Source organism: Tympanuchus pallidicinctus, unplaced genomic scaffold (assembly GCF_026119805.1).
Source record: "Tympanuchus pallidicinctus isolate F22 unplaced genomic scaffold, pur_lepc_1.0 scaffold3, whole genome shotgun sequence".
Taxonomy (NCBI): domain Eukaryota; kingdom Metazoa; phylum Chordata; class Aves; order Galliformes; family Phasianidae; genus Tympanuchus; species Tympanuchus pallidicinctus.
In genome coordinates, this window is record NW_026294747.1 from 42,600,762 (window position 1) to 42,615,521 (window position 14,760).

A 14,760-nucleotide genomic window follows, 5' to 3' on the forward strand; every position below is an offset into this window, starting at 1 on the left:
GGCAAAATTTAAAGTAATACCTTATTATTTCCCCATTTTCTAGTTCAGCACTTCATTTCATAATTTCCAGAAACTGACGTGTTCTCAAATATGCCTGCCTCTGTCAGGAAAGGCCATGGGGCAGTCTCTGGAGCCTTTCATCCTACAGAGTCTTATTTGCTTGAGGGTTCTTAACCACAGTTCTACACCTGAAAGTACCATGCACAGATTCTTTTAATATTTCAATTTGGCTGTAGCACAATTACACAACCCTCAAGGTCTACAGAGATAAGTCGGCCTTTTGAAAGCCTGATTCCATTCCCCTTGTAAATTGATATGAGTTACTAATTTCATCAGGAGCAAAATGGAGCCAACAGGAGCTGGATCTCAATGCAGTAATGAAACAATTGCTTTTGCACAGTGTCACTCCTTCTGCCTTTTAAAGGGATCTTCCTTGGGATGCAGCAGAAGTAAGTCTCCATTCTGTCTGCAACATGGCAAGAAGTTTGACTGAAAAATACTTACTGTATTCCACATCAGACACAGGTATATTCCTTCGTTGAACAAAACAAACCTACATAAAGTCTAAATACCAGCTTAATCCCTCTAAACATTTTGGATGACAGGTAGTGTGAGTTTTGGAAACAGAGAGTTAAAAGATATAAAGAAAGCAATACAGTTTGCTACCCTAAGTTGAATGTATGCATTCTGTCAGGCTCCAGGTTTGCTAACACACTCTTTTACCATAAAGGCAATACAATTTCAGAGAAAAATTCAGGACAGTCAGTTTTAGATACAGGTAGTTGAACTGTTATTTATAAACACTACATACCAGCAGATGGGACAATAAGCAAGCATATGGAAGATAAGTGATGCTCACTTGTTGTATGAAGAGATTCTATCAGGGGCTATTGAGTCAGATACAAGTCAGATACACTACTGATGGAAGCTCTTACAGAGATACTTCACAGAGTAATTGTATGCAAAGAACCATAACAAGCATGAATCATGAACTGCTAGCAAAAAGAGCACTTTGTCAATAGCAACAGCAAATCTGAAGTTCAGGCAAATGCAGCCCTCTTCTTTTTGCAGAAGAAATAACTGTCAGCTACACCTTTGGTCCTTCAGTCATCCCAATGAAAACATACCCTGCCTGCTGCAGGTGAAAAGGGGAAAGCAATCCAACAGGGATGACGTGGGGTTTGTTAAGCTGGACATATCAGTAATACACTAGAACATTAAGAATATCCACTTAAGAATTTATGAAAGGAAATATCTACCAGTTCCTTTAAGCAGAAGTAATTGTATACAGACACGAGAGCATATAATCCTACAATGCTTTGGCATCTATGCTGCACATGTTACTTATGTTTGGTTTATTTAATCACTCCTGAATAATGTAGTAATTGCCCTACAAATTTGAAGTTAAAATAATCATAAATAAAAATCTTGCCTCTTCAAATAAAATTAGGCACAACAGCCATTCCTGTCAAACTCCAGTGATGATGAGCAGCAGAGGAACTGCAGCAAGGTATCTGTGACCTGCCCACTGCAGGAAGGGAAAGCTTATGCTTAGCAGGTTTGCTTTGCTGTGGGAAGGATGTGCACAGACACAATCCACGCATGTGATAAGGAAACCAAGGCAATTTACAGAGATCATGGTGAGAGGTTTCTGCTGAACGCACTGGCACTGTAGTCCAAAATGCTCTACCAAGCTCATGCTCTTCCAAAGGGTTGGTGTAATTGGTACCACCTTACAAATTCAGAATGTGACTGCATCTGACAGAGCTTTCTGTACCTTGCCACCATGCATGCTGCAGATGCACTGGCGATTTTGACCATGCCCACTGAAATGTATACAGAAGTCCTCCTATAGAAACATCTAAAGGGTATTTTCTAATTTTACACAGCTAAAAGCACAGTCAACACCACCTTCAAAGCACAGTCAACTCCATGCTCACGTAAGCCACTACTTACTTTGATTGCTTTCACTGAATACCTTTTTAAGTCAGTATTTTATTTTCTGTGCATTCAGAGTAGCACTGCATTTGCTTTTAGATTCACTTGGGGAACTGTATGGTGATACAGTCTGCCAAAAATACATACGATGGATCTCATGTAAGAGACATGCTACACACTGCACAGCTTTGAAAACCTTATTTTCTCCTGCTGTCTTTGGGTGGGTCTTAGACTTGTCAGCTACAACATGGAAAATAGGGATGATAAACAAGCTAAAAGAAATGTGAATAAAGGAAATAAAAAGCTACTGTCAGAACACAACCAATTATGCTCTGCTGTGGAGATTTAACACCACTGGATGATTTTCAAAGTAAAAACAGTGGGGGAAGCCTTCTCCATTCGTAGATTAGTTTGGGATGAAAGGCCTATTTGTGCAATTTAAGCCAAATGCACTACAACATAACGACTCCATCTGCAACGGCTATTCTTTATTTATGGAAACTGGTGGACTTCTTGCTTCTAAATACTTTTTAATAGGGTTTTTTAATTCATCCTACTTAGATCCACCATATTTTGTTTTATATATAAAGAATAATGTAATTGTATGTAGTTACATGGAAGCAACAACACATTGATATCTTGTGCAGGGACAGAACAGCAAGAATCACACAGTTAACTTGCCAACTAATGGGAGCTAATGTATCAGAAATCACTGATTTCAATGTCTCTTAGCTCTGTGCTGTGGTTTCGGTCTCTCTTCTGAATAACGGATTTATCAAAACATTCTGCTTAATTACAACTGCAAATTTAACCCAAGATCAAACTTGTTACTCTATTTTGACAGTAATGGCAGTCTGCACATCAGGGTAACATACTGCAGGTTATTTGCACGTGGTCCTCTTGGTAACAAATCTAGCTGCATAGACTTATCTTTCATTTTGCTGTGTTCTTCAGCATATGACGCAGAATGGAAACCTAAGTGAAGGCAAAGGACAGTGCAACAGAACTAAATTAATAGAAACCTGGTTTATGGCTTTTCATTCAGAACATCAGAGGAACTCTTCTCCAGAAAATACACAACTAAGTAAAATCTTATTGGATAGAAGGTGTCTGGCCTTCCCTGAATATATAGGTTGAGGGACACAATTTCTGCAGGTTAACTGGAAAATCAGACTACACCACAGACCTGCTGCTGCTGGTGAAAAAGCTGGAAGGGGACATTTCTGAAAACATCCCCTGCCATCCTGACTAGGGTAACTCCCTGCACACAGGGAAGGCAGCTACGCACAAGCAGTACTCCCACTCTTCACAGCAGCAGAGGAATGCTGCACAGACACTGTGATAAACTCCCTCTGCTGTACACAGTAAGCAGAAGTTGTATGGATTTCCACGAGATGCCACAAAAGCTCAGCACAACAGGCTCCATTTAGCTGTGCATATCTGAAGAGAAGAACAAGCACCAAGAAACAGGATGTTGTTTTTACAGTAACAGAAATATCCAGTTTTCAGAGGTCCAGATGATGTTCTAAGAGGTACTATGCATCCAAATCGACTTTCCTAAAGAAATTCTGATTCTTAATATCCCCAGAAGGCACAAGACAAAACTGTCTTCTGAACTTGCTCTGCTGCAGAGAATCCCTTAACTTATCCAAATCTCTCACAGCCTCTTCCCTGCTCTCCCCCCCACTTTTTTTTCCCCCAAGAATTAGAAGATATTGCAGAAGCTCCTGAAGAAGAGCAGACATCATGCAGACCAGCAATATATTCCTAGTAAGCTATTTCTACTACTGCCTAAGGCTGGAGAAGAGAACAAAAAGAATTAGAAATATGTCTGCGTAAACGCTCTTCTGTGAGACAGAGCAAAAAGAATGTAAGCAAGGGAGGGGTAAAATCCCTTATCTCCCAAATCTAGATTAGCATGTAGCAGGGGACGGTCCTGTTCTACCTGCTGACCCCCTCCCACTCCAAAGAGAAGACCTCAGAAATGTATAAAAGTTAACTATATGCAGCCTAACAACACAGCAATTTGGAGATGTCTACACAGAAGAAAGTTTTTGAGTGGCCATGGATGGAAAAACAGATCTATCTCCTCCTTAAGTTAACCCTGATTGCAGAACAGAAAGTCTCGTCTTCCTAAGGAAGGGCCCTGAGCTGGAAGTGCAGATAAGCTGCACATTCAGAGAATATTCAGACCACTGCATCTTCTGTTTAGCTTGGTCACTTCCTAAATGCATGTATACAAATGTATAAATGTATGTATACAATATACAATCCAGCAGTCCTATAGCTCTGCAGTCCCCTCTGCAGCAGAATACAAGTACCCGCAGAATACAAGTACAAGGCCAAAGCCAGAAGCAGAGCCACAGAAGATGGCTGCCCTCCACTGCTAGCAAGACCAGACAGCAGAAAAGTGAGATGGAGAGAAACTCTGCAGACTTCTGGGGGATGACCCCTAGGGCTGTATCTCTACAGCATAGCAAATATGAAAAACAGTTGAAGCAGCTGCCCATCAAAGTTAGTGTCTTTCCTCCTCTGCATTTTTAGTCATCAAGATTACATGAATATCTCTCTCCCTCCATTTTTTTGGATGTAAAAACTATCCCCAAAGAGCTGGACAATAATTCTGAAAAGAGATAAAAAATAAAGTGCAATGAAAAAAATCCCAAGTAAATAATGATGGAACAAGTAGCTATCCAGCTCCTTCATTTCACTGCTTTGCAACCACTTACTGAGATTAGTGTGCAACTGGAGCAGCCCAGCAAAGCAGTGCCAGCACTGAACATGAAATCCCACCCAGAATATCCAACTGCCTGAGCTGGCTTTTACTGCTAATGTGAGCTTTGAAAGAGCACTGGCAGCACACTTGATGGATTATTCTCTGTTGTGACTGACACAAAACGGAGCTACACCTGAGGCAAATTGTTCGTGCAACAATAAACCATCACTACTTTAAGTAAAGCAAACCGCTGAACCACAGTTCTTATTGCCATCACTAGATGTCTCTTAGTGCCCTGCTTTCTGGAAAAAAAGTCGAGGATCTTCAAACAACACTTTACCCTTGAATGTCTCAGTATAACCTTGAAATAGAATCTGTAATGAAAGAAACCATCTCACAAAGACCTACATTAATAACAAAATAACAGCTATAGTTATTTAATCCCAGAAAAAAGAATCAGGAAACTGTCTTTAAAGGGGGATGGGGGCAGGAAAACATATCTGCACTAAGAAAAAGAGGCCACCCGAGGAGCTTCTTACAGAAAGCTGCCTTCAACTTGCTAGTGAAAACAAAACAATGTTCTTTGTACGCCTTTATGAAATAAGACAGAAATGCCATGACTATCTTGCAAAGAATGGCAGTCCGTGAGTTTTGGATGGCAGAGTGTCTCTTTCATTTAAAATCTCCTAAGTATTAGCAAGCAGTAAATTTTCTCGTGTTCCAAGCTTATGCATATTATTATATTATCTGCAAAATAATAATTTATTCTATAAAGATCTCACAATGAGCCACTCTTACCTTACTGCAACAGCCATGCTTCCTATAGGGCTGATTGGCAATGGCCTGGCTCCAGGAAATATTCCTCTACTCAGAACTCGAGCTCCATTCTGTATCACTCCTGGAGGAACTAAAAAACAAAAAGGAGTATATTTTTTCTTTTAAAGAAAACATCAGCAAAGTGTGTGAGCAAAACGTGAATGTTAAGCTTTTCAGTGAATTGAGAAAACATCGGAGAGGCTTGTATAGTGCACTGCTTACCTTCCAGCATCTCATCTCAACTCGTGTGAATGCCATCCTATTTTCAATGCTATTTTCATTGCAAATATTTTGACAGCAACTAGTGATAAAGTGGCTTGTGGAAGCCACTGCCTGACCCAGTTGCTGCAGATCACTCTGTGTACAATCGAATGGTTTTATAATCACAGCTCTTCTGGGAATGTATGTGCTTACGAGTCAAAAACAGCTCTGAGCATAGATGTAACTTTCATTTACTGTAAGAAACAATGACCCTTTACAGACAAGCAGAATGTAAGCAGCCAGCAGTCAGGTACCTGCAGCATGCAGCCTGTTCACAGGCCTCAGTGAGGGGGCAAAGACACTGGCCACTGGGGATAGGAGGTTTCACTGGGGTCTTGTCACTGGGCTGGGCATCGGGCACTGCAGCTCTGTCCAATAAGAATTTAACCAACATCCGAGTACTTCATTTCTACAGAGGTGCTTTTCAGTGTCCTCATCATTTTCTTCTTCCTTGTTGGGCTGCAGGACTACTGAACACAGCACTTACCAGGGACTTGGGCATAACTGCACAACTGTTAAATCTCTGCAGACAGAAACCACCTTCACTCAAACATGCTTCTTTAATGTCCATAATCAGCCTGTTTTTCTTACTAAAAGTCAGCATTTGTACATACCTTCCCCTAACGCGCAATGTCCGAAAGGACAATGGTTACCATTACTGTGTATGTGTTACTTTTAAATATATATAGAAAAATACATATTAAATAAACACAAACAGCTACATTATTTTACTTTCAAAGGTTGTACTTCCGCAAATACAGAGTGACTAGAAAACTCATTCAGCCTAAGAATCAAAGAACACTTTTACACTTCACACGCCCAACTTCAAATGCCCATACTCAAAAACATTAGCGAGCTTTGAGGCAGAGAAATAAATCCAGGCCTAGAAACATATTATTTTTAAGCTGCTGAGGTACCTATCAACACCAAGCCGGAGCCATGCTCCCCTTCCTGTATCCTGATGCTCACCTTGCTTCATTCCAGACCACAAGGATTAGTCCTGGAAAAATAATCTTCTTTTCTCCTGCTGGTGACAGCACATCACCCCTTAATCAAATCCTGCCACTGTGTGATACCACCCTTGCTTCTGAGAACCTCTGAAGAATAGGTCATTTATATTTAGGTGCTTAAGTACAAACTCAAATGGCCAAAATTACAGAACCTACTTTGTAACAACAAGGGTCAGCTTTCAATGACCAAAATAATTCTAAAATCACTTTTTGCTATTTATACTTCACTACTTTGTGCACATTTTCTTCCAGCACTAGATTATGAGAAATCAATCGCGTACACTTCACTCGGGGCTTTCAATGTTCCTGTGTTTGGGTTTGTAAATAATATAGAGGAATGTTCTCTTGCTAATAACTCCCAAGTCTGAGGTTTTTTTATTTTGTTTCATATTTCTTTCATAGCATAACCTTATGAAGGCCAAAACAAAGACATAAAAGTGAAATGATCTGCTCAAGGATATGTCTAGCAGAAAACACACAAAGAATGGGCAAATTTAAAGTAACATATGAACTTGCTAAATATCTGAAGATCAATGAAAAGACATAATTTCCAATGGGCACTGTTTCCCAGCAGGCTTACAAGAGGGACAGATTTCATTCTTCACTACACAGTACAGTTTCTGTGTATTTACAAAGTCCCCTTAAAAGAAATGAACCAAGAAATTTGACCTAGAGAGATATGGTAATTTCATCTTTACTCAGATACAAACCATAGAGTTTTATACTGAAATAAACCATTTAGGCATGCACACACGCACTCACTTGTCAGTTAGCTATGTGTGCTGACTAAATAAATATACATACACAACTTCAAAGCAAACACATTGGCAATTCTGCTGCAAGAAAAGGAGCAACAGACTCCCTGATGCCCAAACTCTTCTTTCCACAGTGACTTAATTATCCTAGTCTGTTGGCAAAGTTAGCTGATATTTATCTCAGCCCTTCTTCTCTCCTTTCTCCCTGTTTCTGCCTTACTGGCATCCCTTTAAGAAATTGGTTCTTTAAAAAATCCTGTTTACTCTTACCCATCACTTCTCTGAAACCATTGGGTCATGTCTTTTCTTCTTGGCTTTCTCAGACTTTCAATTTTTTGCACTCTCATGTACATAAAGTACACCATGTTTTGTAGCTTGGAGTTTGTATTTATTAATAACCACATTCACACCACTCCTCCATCCATAAGTCATGCTGTGCTACTTGGGAATGACCTCTTCAAAAGTTTCACATTTAAACAGATTCCAGTCTGAGCACACAAACATATTCAACTTCTTCCCTTCAGTAATTAACAAATGCTAAGGAGAAGAAAAAAAGAAAAAATAAAAAGAAGTTCACTGCCCTTTGGAACTATCCCCAAAGAGACCCCCTGACACACTGGCACCTATTCCTATGTATGAAATTCACCCCAGTTACACCTGGTCTGTTCAGTGTGCCATCCAAAGACTTCGGTAGTACTGATAGTGCCAAAAGAAGCCTTAATTTTTCTTAAGTATACCACAGCTCTGAATATTGAAATTAATACTCAGAATTCAGTAATTATTTCAGCTTGCAATGCAGTGATTGGTCCTCATTTCTCTTTTAGTTTCCCAAAACACTCTGAATTACAATGCAGCAGTACTGCTGCATCACCAGTTCAGCCATGCAAACAAACAGAAAGGCTGTGTACAAGGGATCAACCACAGGAGAAACCCAGATAGTGCAGTGTATCTTTCCTGTAAACATCTGGAACCGGCAAGAAAAAAAAACCTGCTGTTAAAGGAGTTTCCACAGCACCCTTAACATAAAACAGAAAAGCAGTGGTGATCAAAACAATGCAGCAGCAGAAGTTATTAATTTCTAGGTTATCCACACAGCTGGCATGGCACCGTGTGACTGCTACCTACTGCATTCCGAGCAGCATCAACACCCATCCCTCCAAAGATGACAGTAATTTATTTTGAATTGTTGATACCTACAAACTGCCAATGTATATGCTGTCCCTGATAGCCGGATACTATCCCTGCCTTTGCACAGGTTGTATGAAATAGTTACTGATTATCCAAGGAATTATTTTCACGCATTGGCACTTTTGAGGGCTTTTGGGTTATTTACTGGAAAATACGTACAGCTTTCATTCCAAAGATAAATTTGTGCCTCCCTAGCTTTAATTAAGTTTTGAAACCATACTTTGAGGTTAGTTATTTATATTTTAGATTGAAAATTCAAAGTGTGGAGGTAAAACAATTTACTCTAAGCCGTATCAAAAATCAGAGCTGGTGTGTACTAACACCATCCAGTCCCGAGTCCTCTTTTGTAATGCTTCTTTAACCAAAGGCACAGGCAGGTTACATGGATCCACATTCCTAGGCAGAAGTGTGAAATGTAATTTACACCTTTTCTGTGTTCCTAGAGACGGTGATGTCTGAGGAATACATCTTGAAAAAAAACCAATGCAAAAAGATCAGTACACCTCTTTGATTAAAGGTTTCTTCTTTCATAAAATGTTCTTAGTGAAACTTGAACGGTCTGAAAGAATAAAATCATTATTTGCTCTTCAGCTTCCATCGCTGCTTTGCTCTGAAAGTGGCAATGGATCTCATTTCTCTCCCAGAAAGCTTAAAACCCAAGAAATATTTCATTTAGAGTAAATAGAGATAAACCATACAGAGAATTTGCCTCTAATCTGTTGCATTAAAGAGGCAAAGGATTTTTGATCTTACTCTGTTCTGGTGAAATTCCACAACTGGAACAGAATTTGGTGGAATTTCAAGTCTCTAGTGCTTGACTGCAGAGAAGCAATAGGTATAGCATCAAAAATCAGAGCTACATCTATAAAATTTTCCAAGGAGGAAATAATCTTTCTTTTATACTCTACAGCAAACTTTTACATTAACAAGTTTCACAGACAATAAAGTAAATGCCATGTGGTAGAACATGCCATAATCAGAATCCATCAAAATGTTAGATAACATTAAAAAGATCCAACAGAACTATACAAATTGCTGCTCTGCAGACTGCACCCAGCAGCTTGAGGTGGAAAATAACACGGTGGCTGCATGACCATCCCACAGCTGGTGCAGGACTGTTCCAACTGAGCATATTCTTAAGTACACTGTCTCAAACTGTGGGACTTCTTTTATCACAACCCTTGGCAGATGACACCTATAATCTCACAGAGCGTGTGTGTCAGAAACAAACTCCTCCTGTCCAGCTGAGCTAACAACCCTGTCCAAGCCCTTCACAACAACCAAACCCAGGTCAGACTGGTCACCTTTCTCTGAAGAGATGACTGTTCAGCACACAGTGTATCAAATCAGCAAAACGTAAGTGGAAACGGTGGAGGAAATACTCAGCAGAAAGTGTCAGCAGACACACTGACGCTCCAGCTCCTCACTAAATAAGGAACATAGCTTCTTGGTCAAATGTTGGCGTGAGGAAGTTAACTCAGCATTAATAAATTGTTGTAAATTAAGGAAATTAATAAGAAAAGGGTAATGGACATGTTCTTTACATCATCTGGGAAACAAGCATACTCTGTTAAACTCTCTAGCTCAAGGTAGCCAACTGTTAGAGTAGTGAGGAAAAACGAGTTTTTACTGAAGTGAACATTTCAAAGCACGAAAGTGGCATTCTGTTGGGACAGACTGGTTTCTTCTGCCTCTCCTGTCATCATGTGGCACACGCGTTTATGTCAGCCTCTCTTCCCTGAGTCATCTCATGTAGCATGGATGAAATTACTATAGGCAGGAGATACTGAATGTCTGCTAATATCTGTCAGCTTTAGATTCTTTCTGCCAGTTCTTCCTTCCAGGACAGCATTTAGCAGAATACTTTATCTCAGGCTACAAGAACTGAAAACAGGAAATTGCTGATGATGTGTAATTGATGGGACATCAGAAATTGCCAGAAGCAAATATTATCTGCCAAATGCATGACTTTATTCACTCCAACTCTCTTATCCCAAGCATAAATTTGATGCTGTCTCCCTAGCATGTTCTATTTTACTACTTAAGAGAATTTTTTTTTTGGAACTCAGATTCCACAATCTGCAGCCCTAACAAACTGCAAATCAAGGATGCACCCAACCAGCTATTTACCCTAAACAAAAATTGGAGCACGCGAAAAGCGTGTCCTGGTAATCCTACCACATTCATACCTTAAATAAAAGCATTTAATAATAATAATCTAATCTTCAGAGCTTTTTTTTTTTTTTTTTTTTTTTTTTTTTCCCCATGAAGTAAAAAACGCCAGCCAACCATTTTGGTGATACTGGAACTGGTTAACAACAGCACTACTTATTCAGACACTGGTAGTGAAATACTTTTGTGCTCAGAAATGAAATAAAAATTAACAATCCCCCAGCCATGAAATTCCCCAAAGCGAACAAAACATACTGCTGAATCAAAATGCAAGTAGGGAGAAAGTACATCAGAACAGTAAGTTCTCTCTCCAATTTCATTTCTTCACTTTAATGACATAATATTGAAAAACCAAAAGTCAAAAAACAGAATCTGCATTAACAGAAGTTGAGGATACCGTTCCCCTCAAATTGAATGGAATGGAAAGTTTCAACCCAATGAAAATGCTTTTCCAATTTTTGCTTTGTTACAGAATTGTCAGCAAAAACAGCTTTATGAAATACTTCATTGTCTATGATTTATCATTTTCTGATATAAAAAGTAAGGCTGGAAGCTGCTTCATCGGCTGTAACAAGTAATTTGTCCACAAGCTTTCAAACAGAACATAGCAGTTACACATTTCACATACAATAAAAATGCACTGAGAAGACAGCATGTTCTATTTGATCCTATTCACAGCATTTCTGTTTGCTCTTAAGACAATTTTATATCATTTTTTCCTTCATTTCTGTAAATATATATCCCACGTATCCAATCCACTTGCATTCGCTTAAAAACTGAATTTCATTCAGATACATTTTTGTTAGTATAGAAGTAGACCTTTTTTAAGAATTTCTTCTCATCCCACTGAATTTAAGATGTGCTGAATGTATTTATGCTGCGTTACAGATGCTTTGAGGGAAGAAAGGTTTCCAAAACAGAGATCTTACCCTTGAAAAACCTGCCTTTTAAAAAGTGCCCAGCTAAACTCCATTCTCCTATTTTCCCAAAAATGCTTAGTAGAGCAGTTCAGTCTCTAATAAAGAACCAACTCTAAAAACAGTGCCATGAAATATCCTGAAGGCTGTCACTTTCTAGCTAATATGGATGACTAGAAACAAACTGGAAGATAAATGTTGGGAGCTGAAGGCGCTCTCCTGGAGTTTCCTGGTTTCCTCCCAAGCCCTACCTGCAAGCAGTTTACAGCTGTGTGCAGTATTAAGTTGCAGCTTGGGCAACATGCTTGCATTGGTGTGCAATTCCCAAATCATATAGCAACATGCAAAAGCCTACTCCTGAATTCAAAGCTATGTCTATGATGGCTGCGTCAGGAGTGACTCACATTAATATCTTCAGTGTAATGCTTTGACCTTGGTGCGTTTCACCAGCATTACTATCAATAGGTTTTGCACAACTACCTTTCATTGGTTCTTGCAAATGGAGCAAGTTCACAACAATCCCACTGATGAAAAAAGTATTGCTACTTAAAATGCTAACAGTGACTTGAACCTCAGGAAGTCCAAACACACTGCAGAACTACCGAACGCTATGCCCAGTTTCTTCATGGCAAAACACGGTTTGGCAGGACTAAGCAGCATGCCAGGATGATACAACCTTGGAGCTGAAGACAATATGTCACTGGAAGTGCCAGCTGGTAGCACTCACATGCAAGACGCTGCAAAGATGTGAAGTACTGAGCATTTCAACAGTCATACAAAATAACATGTAGGTACTCACTAATCGAGTCGCCACAGCGTCTAGATGCAGCTTCATCACTTTTGTTTGCTATCTTCTCCCTTGGCCCTTCTGTGAGCCAGATACCCGTCAGAGAACAAAGGTTCAGCCACTGGACACAACCTGCCCTCAGCAACCCAATCAAAACTGAGTCCCCTCCAGGTAAAAATTCAGCTCTCAATGCAAGTCATGTATCATGGTATAAATATTCATGTTCCACTACTAATGAAATACAAAGTATTCATAACACGTGATAGCTGCTACTAAAGGAGCCAGGTGTTCCTTTTTTTTTTTTTTTAACATAATCAAATAATACAAAACTTGATGAAATGCAAGGACTTCCATAAACTGAAATAAAAAATAAACATTCAAATTATGTTTCTACCTGTACCTTCTGCCAGCTGGATTGTGTTTTTCAGTGGAGCCCTGCTGGCTGCTTGTAACTTCTGTCTTTATTTGCAATCTCCAGTTATTTAGTTTGTAAAAATATGGTAAGGTGTAAATATTTTAGAAACTGTTTAGAAATTTCTGATGCCAGTGCTACCACAATCCAGGAATGAAACTTGCCAACCTGGACAGGTTAGGAAGCCAACTTTACTTCGTCAACAACCCAGTATGACTGCAACACAATCATTTTCATAAGTCTATAAAGCAAAACTCCCACAAACAATAAAAAAATCCAAATAGCAGCATTTTACTCTTTTATTTTGCAATCTTTTTTTGCATGAAAATGAAAGCACAGTGTGATTGAAGCAAATGCTGAGCAATGCTTGTGCCAGCTCAGACACAGTTTCATGGATTCATATAAAAACTAAAGCGAATTTTAAAATTCCTGTGTGGCTGTCAGCAGTCTTTGAGATGTTCATAAATAATTTCAAATGGCCACTTAAAACCTAAAGCTAATTAATCAGTCTGTTACAGGGAAGGACTAGTATACGCTGGGTTTTCTAATGCCACCAAGATGGGATTTCTTTCTGACAGATCACATTAAAAGAATAAATTTTAATATGACTTTGAGTGATGGCTGTACCTAACTTTATCCACAAAACACTTTTAGCATCCACGCCATCCAGAGAAGCACAAGTTTTTATCCTGTTGGGAAGGCAGCTTTTAATTCAAGGAGATGCCTTCAAAGTAAAAAGCCAACGTGTGCAATCACCCACAAGTTCAGACTGTGCCATGAAGACATCCGTGGTTCACAAAGATGTTCTACATGTTTTCAGGACAGATGAACACCTTAATGCACTGGACTTTTAAACTTCTGGACTTGCCAAGCTGTTACGCTATGAAATTACAGGCAGGTTCTGCCTCCATCCGACCATCTTTGCTGCTGAAGTAAGTGGCACACTGGTAGTCAGACTCTCATACCCAAAGGGTATTTTCAGTCAGTTTTTAATACTCGTGGCCAAACTGCAAGCAGTGTCCCTCCCACTTTAAATCCCTTACAGGTAAGCTTGTCTTCAAAGCAGAGGGCATTCTGCAGCCCTGATGACATGAGCACATGCCTGATAGTGCACTCTGATAGAACAAACAGAAACCCAAATCTTCGAGACACCAAACAGTGTCAACATGCTTACTACACTGATGATTCAGCTCATTTACAAACTACTGACCAGCAGAGCAGAGAATGAATTGTGATCTTCCATACAATGCTCAGGATCACTATGAAATTTTTATAGCCCACTTGCCTTTTATTTGAAAATTATTTTTAAATGTGATATTTTCATGTAATTGTTCCTTCATGCATGCTAGTAATTAATTTAAGTTGCCTAAGATGTTCCTAACATGGTAAAGTGGTAAAGGTAGACCTCACTGCATTTCATAGGTGGGCTTATTTACCTTCTCAAGGATGTGTTCACATACACAAGTATTTTGCTGCAATTTGAAAGACCTCTGAAGTTATGATCAACTCTCCTAACCTTTTCTTCTAACTTCAGCCAATCCCACCCAACATTCGAAAGGATTCCTGAACTTCTGGGTAGACCCCCATGTCTTTACACCTGGTATAAAGCCACAGAAGAAAACCTGGATATTTTGTGACATCAAGAAGGTAGCAACATGAGTGAAGGAGCCACTTTCCTGCTTTCGTCTCTGTCTCACTTTTGACACTGTGACACAACAGCCCACTGGGGAGGGGACAGGGAGGAGAGATGCATCAAATTACAAAAGTCACACTTTTCTTCCTCAGAAT

General features: G+C 39.5%; 1 protein-coding gene across 6 annotated transcripts in view; it reads right to left on the reverse strand.

Annotated features, from left to right (window-relative positions):
• FOXN3 (forkhead box N3) overlaps positions 1-14,760 on the reverse strand; it is a 199,967-nt gene that overhangs the window by 10,318 nt on the left and 174,889 nt on the right. For all 6 annotated transcript variants that reach the window (XM_052696164.1, XM_052696165.1, XM_052696168.1 and 3 more), the window contains one exon: positions 5,453-5,561. In XM_052696164.1, the coding sequence (XP_052552124.1) occupies positions 5,453-5,561 (109 nt within the window). The remainder of the gene's footprint in view (positions 1-5,452; positions 5,562-14,760) is intronic.